The sequence below is a fragment of the Achroia grisella genome, unplaced genomic scaffold (genome assembly GCF_030625045.1).
Source record: "Achroia grisella isolate CSIRO2021 unplaced genomic scaffold, CSIRO_AGI_Agris_v1 utg856, whole genome shotgun sequence".
Lineage (NCBI taxonomy): Eukaryota > Metazoa > Arthropoda > Insecta > Lepidoptera > Pyralidae > Achroia > Achroia grisella.
The window spans coordinates 2,993,817-3,017,213 of record NW_026713045.1 but is presented as its reverse complement, the minus strand read 5'-3'; the positions used below and the strand labels follow the sequence as shown (position 1 = coordinate 3,017,213).

The 23,397-nt window shown below is 32.7% G+C and overlaps 2 protein-coding genes across 2 annotated transcripts in view; one reads left to right on the top strand and one right to left on the bottom strand.

Moving 5' to 3' along the window:
* Positions 1 to 1,603: 1,603 nt before the first annotated feature.
* Positions 1,604 to 5,493, top strand: LOC131852741 (bone morphogenetic protein 1-like). The gene is made up of 6 exons (XM_059203466.1): positions 1,604 to 1,616; positions 2,116 to 2,370; positions 3,058 to 3,245; positions 3,941 to 4,082; positions 4,557 to 4,690; positions 4,907 to 5,493. The coding sequence occupies exons 1-6, from the start codon at positions 1,604 to 1,606 to the stop codon at positions 5,402 to 5,404; spliced, it is 1,230 nt and encodes a 409-aa protein (XP_059059449.1). The 3' UTR covers positions 5,405 to 5,493.
* The window catches only part of LOC131852580 (protein Wnt-6), a 42,456-nt gene continuing 24,464 nt past the window's right edge, over positions 5,406 to 23,397 (bottom strand). The window contains exons 3-6 of the mRNA XM_059203252.1: positions 7,742 to 7,848; positions 6,881 to 7,090; positions 6,246 to 6,386; positions 5,406 to 5,819 (exon numbers count right to left, since the gene is read on the bottom strand). Of these exons, the coding sequence (XP_059059235.1) occupies positions 5,499 to 5,819; positions 6,246 to 6,386; positions 6,881 to 7,090; positions 7,742 to 7,848 (779 nt within the window). The 3' untranslated portion in view covers positions 5,406 to 5,498. The remainder of the gene's footprint in view (positions 5,820 to 6,245; positions 6,387 to 6,880; positions 7,091 to 7,741; positions 7,849 to 23,397) is intronic.

Sequence of the window (23,397 nt, the reverse complement as noted above, 5' to 3'; positions counted from 1 at the left end):
ATACATCGAAATGTAAATCAAGACTTTCTCATTGCTAACTGACAAAGAATAACAAAGTATCGTCTCGAAATATACGAGACAGTAACATCTCCATTAGACGTTTATCTGTCCGTATTTCGTGTCGAACGTACTTTACAGCAGCTATTAAGTATCGAGAGGCTATTGCTATTCAGTATCTATCTCACTCCCACTACAGAACGAACAGAATAAGCGTTCTCATTTGGAATACGACACGTAGTCGGGTTTGCGGCAACAACCCCTGAGATGTCCACCGCTCGATATATGACGATGTTTCCATTTCGTTATTTATGCGCGTACACTACGTAATGCAACTGTCATAATCTCTGCCATTTTGTTTTATTGCGAACGCAACCGTTGAGATCGGTTTTGATAGCGCGCAATTTTCTGAAACAGCTTTATTTTCTAACAAAGGATCAATGGTTCGTCCGAAATATATCTTATGGCTTTGTTTTAAAGTTCATATTGGTGTGTCGTCGTAACTTGAAAGTGAAAAGTCGATCGGTGTTGGTGGTCGCTGAGGGCCCGAGGCACGTTCCCACGAGTATCGCGCACGCTGGAAAATTTATGTTTATGAACTGAGAAATCTGTCATAAGGGATACGAATGGCGTGGCTGAATCTGAAATAGCGTGAATAATTTTTCACGCTGTAGGATTTTTGCATATTACAAGCGCATTGCAACATTCCTTAGCGATGCACACGTAGGATGTCGATGTAGGTACAAAAATATAATTTCTCGTAGAAAATATCGACGGGATATATTGATGCGGAACATATTCCTGTTAAATTAGAATAGAAATTATGTACATTATCCTATAAATTCACCTGATATATTGCGTATTAGTATTCCAAAACTGAAAGGCCAAAATCTGATGTTTAAGAAGAGATAAAGTACGAAAGAGAATTGTTGTTGGTAATGTAACATAACAGGTAAAAATTACTTATAGGGTACTTTTATTTTGTAGGGCTTAAAAGGGGTTAGAAAATTGTAGTCATTAATAATAGTTTAAAGTATAGATATTATTATTGATTGCCTAGAGATTTCGATTTTAATTCGCATTAATTGAGACAAGTAGGTGCGTATGAATGAAATGAAAAATTTGAAGTAATTTAAAGTTAAATGAGAACATTAATTTCTCAAAGTTGACCATTAAAATATAAAAACAATTATTCAAGTCTGGTATTGGAAGGTCTGCTATTTTAATATATATATTAGTATTTGTAATACATACACTAGCGACCGACTTCGTATAGTGGTGTGTGGGCCCGAAGTTACGGTATACAACCTATATATTATAACAATGAAAACCGTATTAAAATCCGCTGCGTGGCTACGAACAGACGACAACAGTCATTTTGTATTATTCAACTCACAAATCCATGGAAATAAACAATGGTAATATTATAAAGCCTGCTGTTATCAGTTTTGTTTTAAAGTTATAGATGCCGTTTCAATATTTGATTACAATATTTTATACTGCAAAACCTATAAATATTAAAATCAACGTGCACTTATTTCAGTATATCAAAATGTGGAATACCTTTACAAGAAATTCTATTTATTTATCTTGTATTTTATTTATCATGTGCCCAAGAAGTTAGTTTATATTATACTGTAACATTAAATTTAGCATCTCTTTCGTCACTGATGACTAATAGCAAAGTCCATTATCACTATAAATAAATCATCGACAAGTGACGTGTAGGATTGACATCTGTTGACTGAAATTATTGGGGGATTTCCGGAGGGTTTGATTGAAAGTTTCCATTCTAATTATTTTAAAGTTCATTTAGTTTATAATTAAGTTAACAATTAAATTAATTTATTGTTAGGTTTCATTAAAACTTTCCATTAAATTTAAATTAGTAATAAACTATTTTGGGTAAATGAAATGGCAAATAAACGCAAAGTGCCTTCACTTATAATATATTTCAGAAAAAGTGAAGACACTAAGTATAAAATTCTTAGATTTTTTTTAATATAATATAAATCATTAAAATAATTATAAGTATTCGTAATTGAAGTAAACAAAATATACTTTCAATTGATGTTATATATCTTGCATATAACATTATTTTTCTTACTAATTTCAAAGGAAATCGTGTGCTAACTTCACCCTTACAAAATAATCCGGCTCTGAGAATTATACCAAACATAGTTGATGATTTTGCAATACCAACTAAATCAGGAGAAAAATGGGCAATCAAGCGACCTATAAATGACAATGACAATTCTGCGAGCAATTTACAATCACCTGAACCTGGCTTTGATTTATCTGAAGAGGAGATGATTCGGTTGAAAATTTGGTCAAACGGAGTTGTACCATATTACATTGATAATTTGTCTTTTGGTGTGTATTATAGAGGTTTCTTTTATAACAACTTTTGTAAATATAAATAAACAACTATACCTTCAGTAATTGTCAACTGTCGATGCCAGTGTTTTGGTGAACGTAAAACTATAGACATGCTGTTCATATTTCACTGTAAACAACATGCGGAAGCAAGTGTATCGCTATCCCTTAGGTACATTAATTTGAATTGTTATTGAATTTCATTACTGAAGTCAGAATTTTTTTTATTCAAATTATATATTAACTTCTACTAAATGTTACTTAAAATTATATGAACTTAACCTATTTGCTATCAACGTTGTTTGTTATTTTATATCCATATTCAAAGAGTACCATATTTTAAACTCCTGTCTACAGGTAAATAAAGTGATCTATCACTTTATTTTATTAACAAGACGGTATTTAATTATTTTTCTGCTTTTATTTGACATTTGAAGTGTAAATGTAGAACTTTGACAGGTGGTATACTTTCACATAATATTTAGATACACTCTGAAATAGCACCTCTTACATAGTGCAGTGTTTCAGGAGTTTATATTAATTATAATGAAATATGTCCACTCTGACAAATTATTTCACAAAGTACCTACCATTATAAATGTTCATAACAACTATAAGTAAGAACGTATTCTAATTAATTTAACGTATTTTTTAAACCTTTACGTATTCTTTCTCTAAAATAAGACAAAGTACTGCGAGACAGAATACGGAGCTACTTAGAAGTGATCTCAGGTTTGTCTGGTTTACATTTTCTGGAGTTGCCTGCACCACCCGAAGACAAGACTACTCGTTGGGTGTTTTTCATCAACCGCCGAGGACAGTTGTCTTGTGGTGATAATACTATAAAGGAGTTCACCAATACAGGAGTTCAGGTATGTAATTTATTTTTACCATTCTTAATTTATTATTATTATAATCATTTGTACTGTCCTCATTATTTTTTTCATTATAATTTCAGTTCATTCCTAATTTTTGCCACTAGTAGGTACATCCTTCGGACTGACTATTTACTGACATAATTGTATCGTATTGTAAGAAAAGTATCTGTAATTGTTTTTGCGAATTTCAACTACTTCCTGTGACTAACCATTATTAAAAGATTAAATGATTAATTTTAAATTATTAAATGATAATGGGTTGCTTCTGGGTATAAGTAAATAGTTTAAAAATTCGACACCTATATTTGATGCCTACATTACTTAGATATATGTACAGTATTTTTATATTTTTCATATGGAAAGGTCTGTAGCTATCATTTCCATATGGGGTTGATGCAAAGAATTATTTTGTGATTTTGTTTTCTGTTATATTTATTACAAATAGTAATAAATATCAAACTCATGGCTATTAGATAGTTATATCTATAGGTAGCCAAAATGTCTCCTGTATCTATCAGTAAGCATTTTACAGATTGTTCATTTTAAAATTATATAACAAAATTAATTACCTTAGAGTCGTAGTAGTTTATCACATATCTTTATCCGCAAATGGTTTATAATATAGATACTTATTGTTTTATAATTGCCAATATATTTCTTTTTTTTTTTATTTTATACCACTAATACAGAAAGTGGTGCTAGGGTACGACTGCTTGAGTACAAGCGGAGGGATGGCAGAAGTCATTCTGACACTGGCCGGAGTACCACCACAGCATAACGCTCCCAACCGGAATGAACACATTACTGTAGTTACGGAGAATATTATACCTGGTAAACTAAATATTAACAACTAAAAGTGAATTAAGGTATTATTATTATAAAAATAATCTTTTTAAGTCGCTTGAACGGTGTTCTGTTTTATAAAATAAAATAATTTGTATGTATTTTAGATGATTCCTATAGACCTAATGTCGAATTTACGTAGAAACTAAATAATCGTGTGACTACATAAACATAAGAACTGAATAAAATAAAAATACAGATACTATAAAACACGTATATTTTACACGTTTCAACAATATGTACCTTATTAATTATCTACATTAATTCAGTTGATTACTATTAAACGGTAAACATAGCTGGGTATGAAGAAATTGATTATTTCCCTGAATGGTAGGATATGTTATGAGAATTAATAGAGAAGGGACATAAGACCTTGTTTAATTAATAATATATTACTTAAGTTTTAATTATAGTAATAAGTCCAACTAATGAAATCTCACTAAAAGACACTTCTTTTTTTAGAAAAGAAATATTTGTTCGAAGCAGTGAAAGACAACGAATGGTTATTCCATGATTTGAAGTATGACTTCTCTAGTGCTGGACACTATAGCTTTCATAAATACACTGTAAATGGATCGGCGACTATTAAACCAAATGTAAAATTATTTATTAAAATAATTCCCTATAATAACATTTTTATTAGTAACCTAATCATATTTTGTTTTCACGGCTGATTTTAATTAATATTTAAATAATATTATGAAATTTGTCGTGTCTAAATATACAGCCGCAATTTTTTTTCTTTATTAAATTTCAATAGGTATGTATATTATTATTTTCTGAGATTTTAATGCATTTTATTAATTCTATAGTTATATGTACCAACTCTAATTGTTGGTGAAGGTGATGGATTCAGTAACTTGGATATATTAAAAATTAGGATGCTGTACAACTATATTTCTAAGAAGCAACCTAATGCTGCAAGAGTACCAGATTGTATTAAAATATTTGAACCGGGAACAAATTTTACTAGTTATCAAACAAATAACGATGATTATATGGAACCTCGTAAGAAGCCTAATAGATTTTTAGGACTATCCAATGATGAAAAAGAAGCCGATAGCAATGATGATAATAAAAATAATCATAATGAATTTAATCAGCAAACGCATCATGATGATGATAAAGAAAATGACGAATATAATAGTAACCCTAACATAGAAGATGAAGAACTGAACCAAGAAATTAAACTGGTACATAAAAAAAATCATGGTTCTACTAAAAACATAGATATTCTCGGTCACTTATCAGACTATAATACAGATGATATTCGGCGTCCTGTACACCATAAGTCTAAAATAATGTCATAAAATTAGGATATCAGAGAAGTTTCGAAAAAGTGAATAAATATACAAATATTTAGTAGTAGTTTAATTTTTAAACATTTATTGCTTTTTTATCACATTAAAGACATTTTTGTATGTCTCGTTTGACATAGCATGTGTCACATATAACTTCGCAACACCATTTAAATTGGCAATTGCAATTTTCAGTCTCTTTGACCGTCGTATGCTTGTAACCTCTTCGACAGCAGAGCTGATCACAACTATCAGTTCCTGCAGAGCTTACATTGCATTGGCGTCCCTCGGTCCCGAGAGATCCAGTCTTCATGTTTGGGGAACAGAAGTCTGGAGATTCTTCGGAATAGATTATGTCTTTCTTGCCAGGCCTTTTTATACTTGGACTTTCTGGCATGAAACTGTCGCCATCGTTGCTCGCGATAACCTGTCAAAGACAGTAATAAAGTATTTACTTATTTAGTAATATATAATATTGCTGTCAAAAGCAGAAAAAACTGCTAAAAGGCTATCACAATACTGATTATACACCAATGAAATAACATATATTTTAACATAATTATGTAATAAAATGTGGCAACAAACAAAACCTGCATGGTTTTGTTATACTTAGTAAACATAAATTATTTATTCAAGTACCTAATAATAATCATACATTAAAAAACATCTTTAAAATTTTGGCGTTTAAGCCTAATTTAGTAACTAATATACAAACATCCAAATCTCACATTTACAACATTAGTAGAATTATACACTAATAAAATAGGGTTAGATTTACCACTAAAGTAATAGATCTAAAACTGAGAAAAGTGTAATGAAATTATTACTTTAATTTTCAAAATACACATGTTACCTTCGCAGCACCTTCGAATCTGTCACGTAACTTATCGCCGACTTCTCTGAAGGTAGGCATCCTCCACCAGCACGTTCTCAGCATACACGAGCCTGACACTCCATGGCATTTACACTCTATTCTCATGTTATTTTTAATTGCCTGGAACAAATATATGTAATATAAATATATGAGTTAGAATAGATGAGCTATTTAGCTACAGGATAAAAAACAAATAACCAAGGATGAAGTTTCTCAAGTGAAGCTTTGTAAATTAATTGCTAGGTTGACGCTAGATAACGATCAGAAATATAGTACAGTTAGCGCAAAAGCATTTCTTATCGAAATAATAGAGAAGCAATGTGTTTGAAGATGTAGTTTTATATTTATTATTAATAATAGATTTATTTGCATTATCTACTTGGATCTCGGTTCCTTTCAGATATTACTTTGTACCTAAATTTATAGTTGTTAGTGTATGTATTGCTAATATATATAAATCTTCACAGAAATATTTTAAGACATTTTCACATGTATCTGTTGCACTTAAATGTTATTATACATGTTCTTTATTTGTATTATAATTTTATAGTATGTTCAATTATTGGCAGTGGATTATGGAACCTTAGCATTATGGAGTAAGAGTTCTTACTAACCAACCTCCCAGCGTTATGGTTATGCAGTTTGATCATAGTCTTTATGTCGCTTCGTTTTCTGTACCGGCTGTCCATAAATTCCCTGGATTTCTTGAGGCCGAAGCGAACATTGTCACTGCATCCGCCCCACTGCCACCGTTCTGTTGGTACAGTCGATGGTGGGAGAGGGACGGTTGTAATACGTCCTCGACGAGGTTTTAGCGGCGCACCCTATGGAAATAGGATATTAACTTAAATAGAACAGATATGTAGTTAACTTCACTATTCACATTTTGCGTAAAGTAAAATCTTCGACAAATTTGAATTGATTGAATTTTTTTCTTACTAAAAGTATATTTTATCGACCAGTTTCAACCAAGTTTGATTGACAGGTTGTTGGATCACCTTATGGTAGGCAACCGTCGCCTATATACATGAACAGCGCCGCAGTTATCATATTATCATATGGCGCTTGTAATATCTTGCCATCATTCATAACGAATGTAACGACATTCGTATGTTGCCATTCCGGCTGACTATGATGATTTACCTCTGTATGGCTGTAATCTAGTAAATTAGAAGCCTTATCTTGCCTTATATCTTCAACATATACAAGTCTTACAAAGCAAGAAGTTTTGCGCAGGTGGTAGAAGAATGATACGTAGGTACCAAAGCAGACGAATTTTTACAAAGTCTACCTTGGTGAAAAAGTATTTGAATATTGAAGGTCAGGAATTTTCAAAAGAAAATATCGTACTAATGAATATAAGAGTATAAGAACATTTATAGGGTTCTCTTTGATTTATTGTCGATTATCATGGTGTACATTTAATGATGTTCACCATACTTAAATTAAAAACCTAGCTTATTAGATAACACTACCTTTTCACATGAACACTCTAAGAGAGAACCAGCTGTGCAAGCTCTCGTTATGGCGTATGTAACTCCAGCTGCCGTGATTGCATTTACGAAACCTGTCTCTCTTGTGTCTGCAAAAATAGAAAACAAATGAATGGTAAGTATCAATAATACAATGATATCAAATTGGTGATAAAATTTATAGCATGTATATTTTCCTCCTATGTAAATAGTGATAAGTGGTAACGAAGAATTAAAACAATGTGTTACCAGGAACTATTTGTTCCCAGGACGTATATGCAACAGGATTAATAATAATAATAATAATAATTTATTTATAATAATAATAATAAATTTCTTATAATTAATGTTAGTAGATACGTAGAGACACAAAATACACACTCAAAAATAAAATACAAATAATATCAATAATTAATATTAAATTAAATAATAGCATAAAAACTATAAGAGAGAAGAAATTTTGACAAAAATCTTATATTAATTATACTCTGTCATAAATACCTAAATAACTTTGCAGGTTGTCTATTACACACAGTAAAAGTTAACTTACTAGTATTCTTCTTAGAAAGAAAACCTTTCCAGTAGTAAATGGAAAGATAATTTCCTTAAACACATCCTTGATCCCGCAATCGCAGGAATGAACTTGTATGACAGGTTTGTAAATGACTTTTGTAAGTTTACTATGTCTTTTTACTTATCTTTTATTAATGTACAACGTAAGTTTTATATACATTATTACTTAATGATTGATCTTTTTACCCCCTTTTTGAATAAATGTGGTAGGTACAATTAGAAAAAAAAGCGAAGTATAAAACACTGACCGTTCCCGCTACAAACACTGTGGAACCTGTATCAAAGTAATTGCACACTATTCATTCATTATAGACAATTTATACCATTTACAGTCATATAGAAATAAAACAGTGAAGAGTAAGTTAATACAAAATGATACAAAGTGAAGCGTTTGACCCAAAAATCAATATTCACACGAGGCTCGTAATAAACATTGATGAGCTTCACGAATCGAAGGTTCCATCCATAAAACATTTATGGGCGAAGTACGGTACCAGCAGACCTCGAGCGAGTCGACAAGACTTAGTAAACATTACCTTTTCTGTATTTATAACTATAAAAGATTTTTTTATAAACAACGAAGGTGGAATCTTAAGAATATACTTCGTACGTCAGCGAAGATCATTGTAGACCCCTTACAATCTTGTAATTTTGCTTGCATACTACGAGTAGTTACACCACACCTTCATTATCGATTGATGTAAAAGAAAAACTTGAGTCATAAAATCTGATACACCCATTGATATTTTTTTATCTCTGAATCCTTCATATTTAGTATGTACCGATGTGGTGGCGATATTAATAATGTGACTATTTTCTACGCACACTATTAATACTGATTAGTCTTCATACTTCTTCTGAATCTTAATTTTTATTTCTTTTATCTATAGATTGAGAAGACTTTATATGGTGTAGTCAGGAATGAAAAATGATTTACAATAGAGTTTATATAGTTTTGGAGATGTTGATGAAATTTCCTTATATATTACAGACTACACTGAAAGAGATAACTATGAAAATATAATGTACAGATTTATGCTTTTAGATATAATACAAAGTTTTTGCAAAAGGGTAGACAAGAATGTCTAAATATCATCTCTTAATATGATGTATACTCTTAATGAAACAGAATATTATCTTCAACTTATTAACGAAATATTAAGCAATAAATATCTTGACATCTCAACACATTTGCTTGGCTATCTTATGACTTACTCGTAAGTACGCTGAACTATTGAACAGTGTGTCAATGATTTTAGAGGCACTCGGCTATAACAATTAATGGCGAGTCAACCGATGTTGGATGAATATTCAGACGCCATGAACAAAGTGAAAATTACTGCACAACTCGCTGAATATGCGTCGACCATCATCACTGTGCGGTATGTTTTTGTTTAGGTCGATGACTTTATATTAATGACCATTGGATGGTTTTATACCCCTGTATGATGGTATATGATGCTTTTGTATTCATAGCTTTTATGATAGTTGCACTGCATATTTTATAGATATTGTGTTTGTTGATTAACTGGTACGATAAATTATTTATAGAAGAAAGATATTACCTGAACTATGCATAAAAATATTAATTGATCGATAGGTTTGCATTGAACGAAAAATTTATAACAATAATGACAAAATTATAGATTGAATAAAGAATAATTAAAATCGCACATTCTTTATGGAAAACATTATGTATATTTAGAAAAACATAGATATTGTAGAATTAAACAGATTTTTTGTTCGACTTGGTTAATATATATTTTTATGTTTTTGAGAATCTATTTCTCATTATTGGATTTCTGTTCTCAAATAAAGATCCCGGTTATTAAATGGAAAGCTAAAACATTTCGCAGACGCAAACAGTTACAAGTGTGGTAAATCATTAGAGGTTACGTTTCGCATTTGCTTATTTATTCGCAAAAAAATACATAATATGTATGCATATCAAAACAAATTACGATTGTCGACTAGATTTTTTTGTGGTTGAACATGGAACGACGCTCCCGCCTGTGTTAACGGTATAAGCTGGCAGGCATATAGAGGACGACGATGGTATATAGTCAGGTTATTTAACCTAGTGCAATGAATTCACTAGTAATTAACTACTATGATTTAGATAGATATATAAAACTTTTATTTCTGTTAAAGGCGCACACGCATACAAGGAATCACATTTTAATATAAAAAAGTAGATACACAATTATATTGGTCTGTTAACAAAATACAATATAGGTTTCTAGAGAGAATAGCGTAGAGGGCGATCTGATTGCTAAAAATGCACCCTATCAATGGAGTCTCTACTCACAATTACTAAACATCCCTTAACTACCAACAATTTGATTTAAAGTGACGTAAGTCACCGCCTTACTTCCTATTGTCGCGGTTTCCATAGCTCGCACGGTGTAGACATTTGTATTTATAAGTATTTATTATAGTTTGTATCGGTCGGGATGTTTAGTATGTATATTATGTATATATGTACTAAAAATTGTATCTATATATTTATATCACTCTGCGTAGCGTGTGTCTAGCGTGCGACTAGATGGCGTTGTGTAAATTGGCCTGAGATATTGTTACATATGTTACATATACCTAAAATAGCAACAGTGATAGTGCTAAATGTGAATAGATACACAAAGAATTTTTACTAATGTTGTTTGTTAAGTTTCAATATTGTAGATCGAATGCCATATATATATACTGTCATAAAACGAAGACTAATGAACAATATTTCAATTTTGCCATCTCATTGTGAAACATGTTAGAGCTCCAGAAACTAAATAGCGTACCATCACACATAACATTGCTAACAAACCGTTTCCTATTAGCCATAAGCGCAAGAGACAGTTACATTGATGACATTGGTCATTGTTGCGCGCGCGCATTCATTTTAATATTATGAATGAGATGCTGTTTTAAACAATATTTAATATAATTCTATAATTATTTTTGAAGATATAACTTATACTAATAATGTATTCTATAAGCAAAGGCCAGTACGAAACTAGTCTGTTAGATCATTTTAGAACTAAGTAGATTTTAGTGTAACTTACAGGTTGAATATTGATAGAATCGAATCGGGAGTATCGAGAGATGACTATTAATGGGATATTTCACAAATGTAGTTTATTTACATTTCATTCAATCATATTCTAAGTCCAGACTTTAGATATCTAATCAAGCAGTGAAAATCTACGTATGTATGTAAATAATAATATACTTATACATATGTTAAATTAGCAAAGTAAATAACCTGAAAATTGTAAACACGATATAAGTCTGTATTAACAAGGAGCAGTCGACTAGGCGAACAGACATCACTTTATCCAGTCTATCTTCTCACTGGACAGGTGTTCCAGAATAATATATTGATCACTAGTGGCTAAGCTCGGTTCGGCAATAGTAGCGTGGCATTCATTAACTTCAGATTAGATAACCGCGAGGTTTGCGCAATGCAGTGCAGTTGACGGCAGATCGGCATCGGGGGCCTATCGATCCCATGCTAATTGGGCCGACCGCGGTCCGACGCGACGTCGTATCGTCGCCGCATTCCCGCACCGCTGCAGCCACCCGTCCCGAGAGATACAGCAAAATTTATTGCACGAACAATTTATATAATTGACGTGCGACAAAAAAGCGAGAGTGCACACCTATCCGCCGCAGAATTCGACCCGTAATTACACGGCCACCGATTGTCGTAACAATTTTTATCGGGCCGTGATTAATTTTCGCCGGACGTCGTCAAGGATGCGTCCTCCTCTGGAATTATGAGAGGAATGTCAATTTCGAGATATTTTGCTAGTCGTTTAGCAGCCGAGGGGGAAAAGTAAGGCAGAGGGGGCGAGGTGCATGGGAACAGGTCCGCCCCATGCATGCCACGGACGCTGCGTTTTTTATGGTGCGGAGGGCGCGCGGTCTGTCGATAGGACGTCGTGCTCCCGACACTCGCTCGTCATTATAAATCCACAGCGGTGAACTCAGAGCGGGGCATTCCACGCGCTCCGTCCGCGTTATGCGCTGTAATTATAACAAAACGCGTCTCCGACTCGCAAATATGTCGTTGGAAACCAGGGACATGACATTCTCATCACCAAACGTTGTGTTTTTTATATTGTTCGACCTCGAAATTCATACTGCGTCGAGCCACTCCCACGACGACCGTCGATTATATTCGGGGATGTCGCGATGGTAACTTTTTGTGGTCGCTGCCACGAGCGCCGGCGGAATGTCGGTATTCGTGTCCACTGCATTATTCAGCGGAATTGTCGATCAATCAATAAAACCGATTGAATGAAATTGATTCACACATAAAGTCTGTATGGGTTCCATAACACTCTGATGGCGAGCGTTTTTACAAAAACAAAATACTTGGAAGTCGTTCCGCCATTCACATCAGTCCATCAGTAGCACGTGCGATTGATTGTGCCCATGAAAATGTCTCGTACTTTTCTCAGGACGAGTAATTGGAAAACAACTTAGTAAGGTTCATTTACGACGGCGCTGCAGTATTTGTAATGTCGTGACCAGTTCCAGTAGGAAATGCGTAATTAATTCTCCTATCATGGAAGTCGTAGTTAGAAACTTTTTGCTCATTGCCACTACTCAGTTCTTTCCAGCGACGATGTTGTCACGATATGTCATATTTAGATGACAGATAATAAATCATTCTGAAAATGGATTATCTCTACTTTATCAGTTGCGTTAAATAATAAATATAAAAATAGACAAACGCCATGGATGTTCCTTTGATGTTTCATTACTTTATATTTGCTATAATCATATATAATTCTTGGCAAGATGAGGATGAGATTGAAGAAGCATATTATATTGAAAAAGTGGGCTAGATTATTACATTACAGTACTAGTTAATAAGATTATATTAAAAATTGATGGTTATGGTACATGATTTTAAAAAGAGACTCTTTTCCCCTGTAAATTTTCGATATTTCTGAAATTCCCCTGTAGCTAACAGGGGACTTTTATTTCTGATGAGACTACGATTTTTGTAGCACGAAATAGGTCTACTTAGCAATGTATCTATTTAATACGTTAGTACTACAGCCTTGGGAAACTCTGTATAAAAAAATAAAGGGTCATTGAAATAACTACAGTACATTTTACCATTATACAATATAATACATAATTATTGTAGACATTCAAAATTCCTGACTTGGATTAAGTAGCCTATTCAATAATTAAGTAAAATATGAAATATATTTCACAAAATTTTAAATTTCAAACTGCTAGTATGGTTTTTATATACTTAGATCAATTGGTTACATGAGTATTAAAAAATCATTATGCAATTCCAGCACAGCAACAAACGAGAAAACGTGGAATAGAACATGTACACATTATAGTTGAGGACAATTCTAATAAATATAAGCAGCGAGGTATTTCCAAAAAGCAATCCACCGGACTGAGCTCTTTCATATCCAGTGAACACATCAAAGAATTAAAAACAAAATGACTGAAATTATTAAGTATTCCACCTTGATTCAATAGATGAAGCCACAAAAAGAATTAGCGAAGTTGTAAAAAGCCAATTACAACATTAATCATTGTATTATCAACATAAATTACGTTGATATACCAGAAAGTGAATGCATGGTAACGTCAAATTGGGGAGATAAGCCGACTGCGTCCCATCCTCCACGCGATCATCTACACAGGCCATATGTGAAATTGTTGAGAATTTTGCAATTTTAATTTTATTTATAACGAGACAACCCAATGCATAAGCGAATAGCGTCAATTATCTGGACTTATCGATGAATTTTTCATGAGATCTTTTGCTTGTTATTTTAAGAGCAAGAACCTCTTTGTTATAAGTTTGGTAAGCGATTATAACATTTACTACTTATCATAGGTATATGAAATTTAGATGTTATATTAAATAAAAATAGCAGTTTGCTTACTCCTTTCCAGTGTAATGAAGATTAGTATTTTTCTAAATTTAATTAAACTACTTATGTAATCAGATATGAATAAACTGTTTTTCTTTTACGTTTTTTTAATTAAAAAAATATTTATGTACCTATTCAATATTGTTATTTCAATAAAAAGATAGGTATGCCATAATTTTATATATTTCAAATACACAATTTAATATCATGAAGATGTAATAAATAGAATTATGTTGTATTTTTGCAAATAATTTTTTCTTTTTATAATAATTACGATATTTTCCCCATTATCTGTGTTCTAATTTCTACTATACTGAAAATTAACTATTTATTAATTAAGGTTTCAAGAAAATTTCCATTTTTTTATATTTATACTCTAAAAAGGGCCTTTGTTATGTAGTCATTGAATAACGTTTTTCTGAACTATACTAATACTGAAAATTATATTTTAGATATCCTGCACCTACTTTAAACATAAAGCATACATTTAAGTTATTCCAGATGGAATAAAATTAAATTAGAAAGAATTATCAATCATATTCTTAAAATTGACGAAGATATATGTTAGCTTAAAAAAAATAATCGCACTGTTTATATTTTTAACGTCTGTTGAAAATAACAATAATTAAACTGCCAGTCGCACATGACTTGTACCGCACTATAATCGGCCGGACGTTCCCGCTAGAAACTGATAAACTGAAACTCGCTTCTCGATACAGATCGCAGTCGCATTGGCTCGTCTGACGCGACTTTAAATTAACCGTTCACGCACTCCTGTTCAGGAATTTTAGATTTGAGATGGATGCGGGAGGCGTCGAGACACTTGCGCTTGCGCAGTTAATAAACAGATGATATAATATCTCGCTCGCTATACGATAAATCTCGCGAATCTCGTTGTTCCTATCTAGCTGTTGTGTGTAGGTAAAAAGAATAGAATAGAAATAATCTTTATTCAAATGAACTTATTATATTCACTTTTGAGTAGTCATATTATTTTTATTCTACCGCTCATCCGAACGCAGACTCATCACAAGAAGAACGAGCAAGAAACTTGCATGTTGCTGTTTTACATAAATGTTATTTAGAAACATTTTTAAGAATTTTGTGTGAATACAAACTGCCAAATAGCAAAGTTGACATAAATAAATTAATAGTTACTTGAGTAATAAAATAAATCAATTATAGTTACGTTAAAGAAATAGCTTTTTAATTTCAGGGCAAAGGGGATTTTTAGTAATGGGGACTAGTACTTCCATTGCTAGCAAACGTGTCAGGTTGGCCTCCACGTGATTCCTCCTGGAAATCATTATTGTTAATTCCTGCAGATTTCTCTACGATTGGTTAACTAACTTCATTCACATCTTTCTCTACTGATACCCCGGCACCGTATACCGTACCGAGCAGGCAGGTCAAAAAAAATTGTACTTTTATAAACGTCTTCTATTCTATTATAATATTTGTTAATTTTAATAGTATTTTGACTATTCTTTTTGAAATAAAAGATCTTAATAGTTTGTTATTTTGTTTAAAATGACAAAAAAAAATTAAACTATACAATAACCTCCAAATAACCAATTCGCCTTTTCAACACTAGTTTTTCTATATCGAAATAATTTGTTTCCAATAAACATTGTAAGTAGTAAATAATTAGAGATTTTTTTAATCACAACACAGATTTATTATAATATTATCGCTATAATTTGATATAGCATATAATAAAAACAGTAACAAACCAATCAAGAGAAATGTATACCATCCGATACATTGTATTAACTCTTGTTAACACAATTTATTCATGTACCAAGAGAAATTCCTTCACGTAACAACTTCATCCATTTCTTTACTTGAGTGAATGTACGACGCGATTTCCTTACACAGTCTGCCAAGTATCGGATGTCGGACGAAGCCGGGCGTCGTAAACATGTATGTCATACAGGGTTATACGTGCGAGAATAGCGTCATCGTTAAATCATATAAAATTAAATGCTATGCTAAAGTACACGATAGTTTTATGTTCCTGGGCTACCAAACAGGATGATTTTGAAATATAAAGTTTTATCCAAAAATTGTTAGAACTGTTTTGTATTACATTACTCGTCCCTCATAACTATGTATTATAAGTTTTGTATATACTAACGTATACTATAATAAATGTATACCTCTACAGCAATGTCACTCTGGAATAACCTTTCAAACAGTGAAAAAATTACTGTTTCTGGAGTTTACTTTTATGATAACAAAAGATGTTATCTCTCAAAATTTCTTTACTATATTGTTTGATTGATTGATTTGTTTATTTAAAAAATTATTGAATTATGTATTTATGTATAACCATTCTAAAAATATTCCAATGTTGTATTTAATGTAATGAAACGTTCTTGTATTGTTTTTAATAAACTATGTAAAAATTAACAATCAGCTCGGAGTTATAAGATTGAAGTTTCTATATCTTGTGTGTAATGTAATCGTATAATCATATTAAATGTGATTTCTTTTAAAATGGTTTATTCGGAATTAGTAGGTATTACCTTTTTTATAATTATGTTCAATAGTTTTTTCTATTTTAATTTCGCAGATTTTCTGGTAATTTTGCTGTATCAACATGGTAGATAAAGATCCCTTATATAATAGACAAAAAAATATTTAAAAAATATTTTAGTACCTGTTACAGCATTTCCGTGTACCTCAAATCCTTATGGTAAAATATCCTACTACTAATAGTACGGTAGGTACAGTATCTATAGAACTACCTAATCAGAAATTTACTGCTAAATAATGGTGTGGTTGATAAACTTCAAAATCTTATTATTTAGCACAGTCAATTCCTATTTTACATATATAAGTCTGATTTTTGTTAGTATTGTACTTACTATTCGTAGGTACTCAATTACCTATCTAAGTTAAACTTAGAAAGGCTCGAAAAACTATGGAGGATAGAACCCAAATTCTCGGTTGTTCATTATCTATACACAGGAAATAACAGATTGAATTAAAAACATATTAGTTATATGGTGTAAATGAAAAGTAAATTACGCCTGTATTTACGATACGCAAATTGTATCTAAACATAGCTGTCCCATTCACTTTCTTCATTCTGTCTGATACTCCAACTAAATTACTTCAGTAAAAAGACGCCCTTAAACGTGCATCAGTTCAATACGAGCACAATACATCCAGTTGTCAACGCGACCGCATCGGAATTCTTAAGCGGACGCGAGCATTTTATCTCATCTGATTAATTCAAATATTTAGCACAATAAATACAGGTCGGCGGGGGTGAGCTCGCGAGCGGAGAGAGGCCAGCCTCGTAACGTTGTCGCGACTGTCGGCCGGTGTGACGGCGACGCGGCGACAGCGGACGGTCGACAGCGGACGGCGCATGCGAGCAATTGCGTCAGTGTCAGCGTGTCAACGCGCAGCCATTGTGGACCGTCTACCCAATATATGAGCAACGCCCGATCTCTGCGCCCGAGCACCTGATTTATCGACGTCCCAGCACAACCCGCGGTACGGGACGCGCTGTCGCCGCCCGAATAAAGCGCATTCTCACGCTACTGAACGCACGCGAACTCTCCCATCTCCTACCCGTATTTAAATGGAACGATCGTTTCTCATTCCTTTCCCCCAGATATTTTACGTCGAGTAATACGATACGACACTGTCCGGCTCTTTCTGCAGTTTTCGCGTTCGTTTTTTCCATCGGCCCGCTATTGTTCACTTGTCAATTTCTTTAGCTAATGCGAGTAAGCGTCTCATTATGCGGTGCGGTGCGTCCGCGACGCGCATTCGGTGTTGTGACAGCAACCACCCACCGGAAGGGGCCGAGCGTCATTCAGCCGCGCACAAAACGCGAATACTTTATTCAACGAACGTCCGATGGCTAATTTGAATGGATTGTGCCTGTTTAATGGGAATAATTAGCTCTATTAATGCTTTAGAGTATAGCGATGAAGTGTCTCAATGGTTGTATGTGCGTCGTGTGTTATCTTTTGTTCTCCTAGTTAGCGAGTAATTAACGTTGCGCATTCAACGGCGCAGATGCGGTCGCGAGCGCAGGTTGCATCACGGGCCGGCCATTAATTTGTAGCAGATATGCTGCTGCACGCACAGAGCCTCGAAGCGACACATAATAAGGACAGGCGAGATTTTGCAATCAGTCAAGCTGTTAACTGTCATAGCGTACCGTAAATGCATTTCTCACGGTGACGAATGCGCATCAACCAGCCTGAATACCACGCAATGACTTCCCTTATTTACCCTCATTAAAATCAAGAGAAAGAACTCTTTAACACAAAGTTATTTCTTGGTATTATAATTCCTTTAAAGTCGTATTTAGTTAAAAAAGTAAGTTACCGTGGTCGTTCTCACCGCCTATTTTAGTGTGCTTCTGTATTTCCTTTAATTTGGCAAAGGCGACTGTGACAACTGCGGATTGTCGGAGTGTCGCGCGCGCCTGTCACTCGTGACGGACAGACGGCCTGTTGTTCTCGGTGAAAGAAAAAAATTAATTCAGACTTAAAGTATAAAAGGGAAGGGGCTACCTGCTAATAAGAAGGTGTGAGTGAGAGACGGGAATGTCACAAGATGCTGCAGATTTCCTACTGAGTTGGAGATGGTTACGAGATGTTGGCGCTACCAACAATTTCGTGCTTGAGACATCGATTACTCCTCGCGAGCTGATGTTTGAATTTCAAATAGCTGAGGAGGGCTATTGTTTATCCGACCGTAAGCCAGCATGCTGACATGCTATATCGAGCCCTTATAAATATTTAACGAGTCTTTATTTGGTGATCCGCAATCGTTTGTCAGGTTTTGAGAACTCTAATAAAGTTATAAATGAATGCGTAGCTATTAAATTTTCTTTTTCATTACAGTTTCTGATACAATGTGTAATATTTAAATTATAATATCTTTTCTGTTATATTATTAATACACCCGTATTAGGTATACGGGTATATATATTAGGTATATATTTCGGATGAATTCTTGAGAGATCTCTGAGATGAGCATGAATAAAATTCAATTGCTATATTTAGGATATAATAACAATAACAGATTATAAATTAATGATATTACCATACATCTATGTTTCGTAATAATAACCGTAAGTGTTGTGGTCGAATCAATTACCGATATCGATGAGCTTATGACCACCGCCTACACCGAAAGCATCGACTCAATGGAGATCGTACTTAAGTGAAAAACAGATTAGATATAAGAAATGCGCCCTGGATATTACACTATAATTAAAAACATTTACGTGTTGAGGGCGCCAAATTTATCGCTGAGTTTTTTGTCGATATAAAGCCATTCGTGTGTATTTATGTTGGGTCCCGGGCATGTGTGAGGTCCGTTGGGTCCAGTAGTCAAGTTATCTTGTGGTAATCTTTATGGCCCCCGCGGACTCCTCGCTGTGACCTGTCGACAGTTAATGGCTTTCCGAGATTAGTATTAGGTTTGGGTCCCCAATATTTTGGGAGTCCGTGTTTGTGGCTTTGTTTATAGCTTAATTAGGCTGTTTTGTTTAAATGGATATCATCACCGGCGTCGAGTCTAGCCAGATAAGGTGTCGAGGTATTTACGATATGATATGTCGGTGCGTGGTCCGATTAGTTTTGTTTTGATTGAGTTTTATGCCACTTCACTATTAAATGGATACTAGTTTATTTTGGACAAGCAGTACCAGCGGCTTCGCGCCATTTATTTCCCTGGATCTGTTTGGTTATTACATCGAAGCAGCGACATGATCGCATTCATCACAAAAATAGCTTTGTCAACCTGATATTAGAATATGATAGAACATAATTTACTTGCAGACCCGCGCAACTTCATTCTGCATTATTATTATATTTCACCCAACTTACATAATATCTTTTTAAATTATAGCCTTTGTGTAAGTCTGAGGTATAAACTGTATTATTGTAAAGTTTCATAAAAATCCGTTCAGTACTTTTTAAATGAAAGAGTAGCTAATATACATCCATCCATTTATACAACCATACTTACAAATATTTGAGTTTGTAATATTAAGTGAGAAGCAAGATTTCACCACATATTTCAAAACATAACAATGTATAGACACATTGCGACGTCATATAATTATTATCTAAACGAAAAGTAGAAATTGTCAGAACAAAATCTTTAACAACATAAAAATAAAACAAACAATTAATGACTCGCATTAGTAAATTGAAACGGCCGGTATATTGACATAAAATATAAAACCTATCACATAAATTAAACGAAAATAATAATTGTACCAAGATTATGATTAATTTTGTATAACGTCATCTATGTAGGTACCTCTATTGCACGTATTTCAGCTGCTTTGTAAACTGTTTTTCGGATTAACTGTGTGATATAACTATGAAATTACAGAGTACAGGGCCATGACCTTCTGAAATTCATCAGGATCCTCCTGAATGAAAATCTAAAATGGGATCATAAGCATTAGACAATAATATCCGTGGTACTGTTGATATATATTGGAGATAGTTATCACCTACCATCAGGTGGGCTCTCAGCTGGTTTGATATTTTATTTATTTTAAAAAAATATTTACATTTTCATTTTCTTCTTCTACATGGTGTATTATTACGTAAAGTTGAGATAGTTATAACCTATTTACTATAAAATTATTTGTGTTAAGAATCGATTATCATTAAAATTTAAAAAGTTAAACATTAAAAAGTTATTCTATAAGCAATTAAATATTAGATACTAGTGACCCACACCAGCTTTGCTCAGGTGAAATTATTGTAAGAATCTTCGATAGATTAGATGTTCCTACAATATATAAAAATTAGCACTTAAAGTGTTCTATATATAAAATATTTTTAAATATTAATGTTAGTTTTTTCAATAGAAACATAAAATCTTTTACATAAACATAAATCTTTACTATATTTACCTACCTAATATTATTTTAGATGAACAAATGAAAATTTTAAGTACATATAAAAAATTAAATGATGTTCATATTTGTAAACTTAATTGAACTTTTCTAATACGTGTAGACACAATTATTAATATAATGAATAAACCGTAAATGAATCATTACTTAAACGGTCAGCGGTCAGTGGACACTGTCCAATAACTGATTTAAATAAGAATGAAATCTTTTTTCATTGATAAAGATTTGACACCGAAAAAACAACGAACCGAAGAATGCTCGGACTTACTAATGAAAGGGGCCAATTAACGACGATTATTTTTTCTCATGAGTACTGTAATATTATATAGGATGTTCGGTTATATTATACTTAATTACAATATAAAATATTAATTACAATTTGAGTGAATAACTGATACACTTTTCACTAATCTATTTATAAAATAGTAGATAATTAGATGTATTTGTATAAGTGCCTTCTATGTACATTATTAATGTATATATAAAAAATATATTTATATGTTTCTAAGAGTTGTTTGGTGCCCGTAGTATCAGTTCATACTTGTTAGTTTGCGACTGTTTGGCATTATTAATTAAAAATAGTAACTTTACTATTTGTTGGAGCCATTTGGTTTTATTAATAGCTAGTGATCACGCCCTGGATGCGCCCTAGTACTTATAATTGTTTAAGATATATATTAACATAATGAATAGATAATGTTTTAATAAAAAAAATTGGTCCAGTGATTCTAGAGCTTACTTACCTCATAACGAAATGTGGTCTCGCTCTCCCTTTATAATATTAGATATCTAAAATTAATTTAAATGATTTACTGTAAATTTATATTTAACATAGCGTTGGGTTATTAATTATAATTTGTAATTTATATGTCTATTTAAACATTCTTTAAATCTTTCGGAATAAATGGTATCATGTTTAATAATACTAATTCACATTTTAATTAGGACAATCCGAAACACTCTGTACGAGTTATTTTTTCTTGTCACCAAGTGATAAAGAATCCGGGACTAATTCAGGTCTGTAGCCGATGCGCCCGCGCCACCCAACGCTGTTCGCATCAATTTATAGGCTTTTAACCTAATTTGTTGACCGCCCCGCGCCCCGAACCGAACCCCATACCAGTCCGACCCGCCGCCCACGCGACTACCACACTTGTTTTACTTTTTCAATAATTAATTTAGTATTGAAACAAAGTTTGCTCTTATCTCCGAAATGGGATTTTGATCCTGGATTTAGAAGCTCAAGAATTCATTAAAGCAGATAAGATGATCGAGTTTCGCTAAAAAAAACGCAGGATGATGAAAAATAAAAGCACCGAATTAAGCTATCATGCGCAGCAGTAAAATATTTAATTAATGTATTTTACATTAGCAAAATGGCTGTCAATATATCCAACAGAGTCGTAAAAACAAGCGTTGACATTTAATATCTGAACGTATTTAATGTCTCGTGTATGTGTGTGTGTAATAAATACTTTAGTTTTTTTTATTGTCAAATGGTTGTTGCAAAAAGGTGTGGGGACAATCGCGGATAATTTATTAAAGAATGTTTTAAAAGTCCAATGGTGGTAAGGTTTATAAATATTTTGTATTCGGACGAAATTTTGACAAATACCACTTAATTTACGCTAATGAATCCCAAATGAATGCACGAAGAAAAATAATGGTCGGGACCCTAGTGCTTACCCACACTCATTAGGTTTTATCGATAATGCATTTATCGTGCATACTTAATTAGTTCTACTTTATTATTATTTATGTTTTACATTATATAAATTGTATAAATGAAATATTTTTTACAGCATAAAAATAAATTAAATGATATATTAATAATAATAATAAATTCTTCTTAGCATTTGTTTGTTTGTTACTTCTTAATGATATAAGAATTCTCGAGTATGTAGTGTTTGTACATAGTCTATTTTTTATCTACAACATTTTAAGTGGATAAACAACATAGTTGACAGTGACTAATATTTAAAACAGACACTTACTGTATAAGAAAATAAGAATAATCAATCTAATTTCACGCAAGACCCTATTTAGATAGGTGTATAGTATTATGTGAATTTAATTTCTGATTTATAAGAAGACATAAAACATGTTTCTATATTACTTTAACACGCTAATCACATGAAAATTGGCAGAGCGCTAGTTAAAACTTTAGGAAACAATCCACGTAATGTTTACCATTAACGTCTCATATACGGATCTTCAATGAACAAGTTAATTTCGCAAAACTATCGACAGCATATACAGAAGTG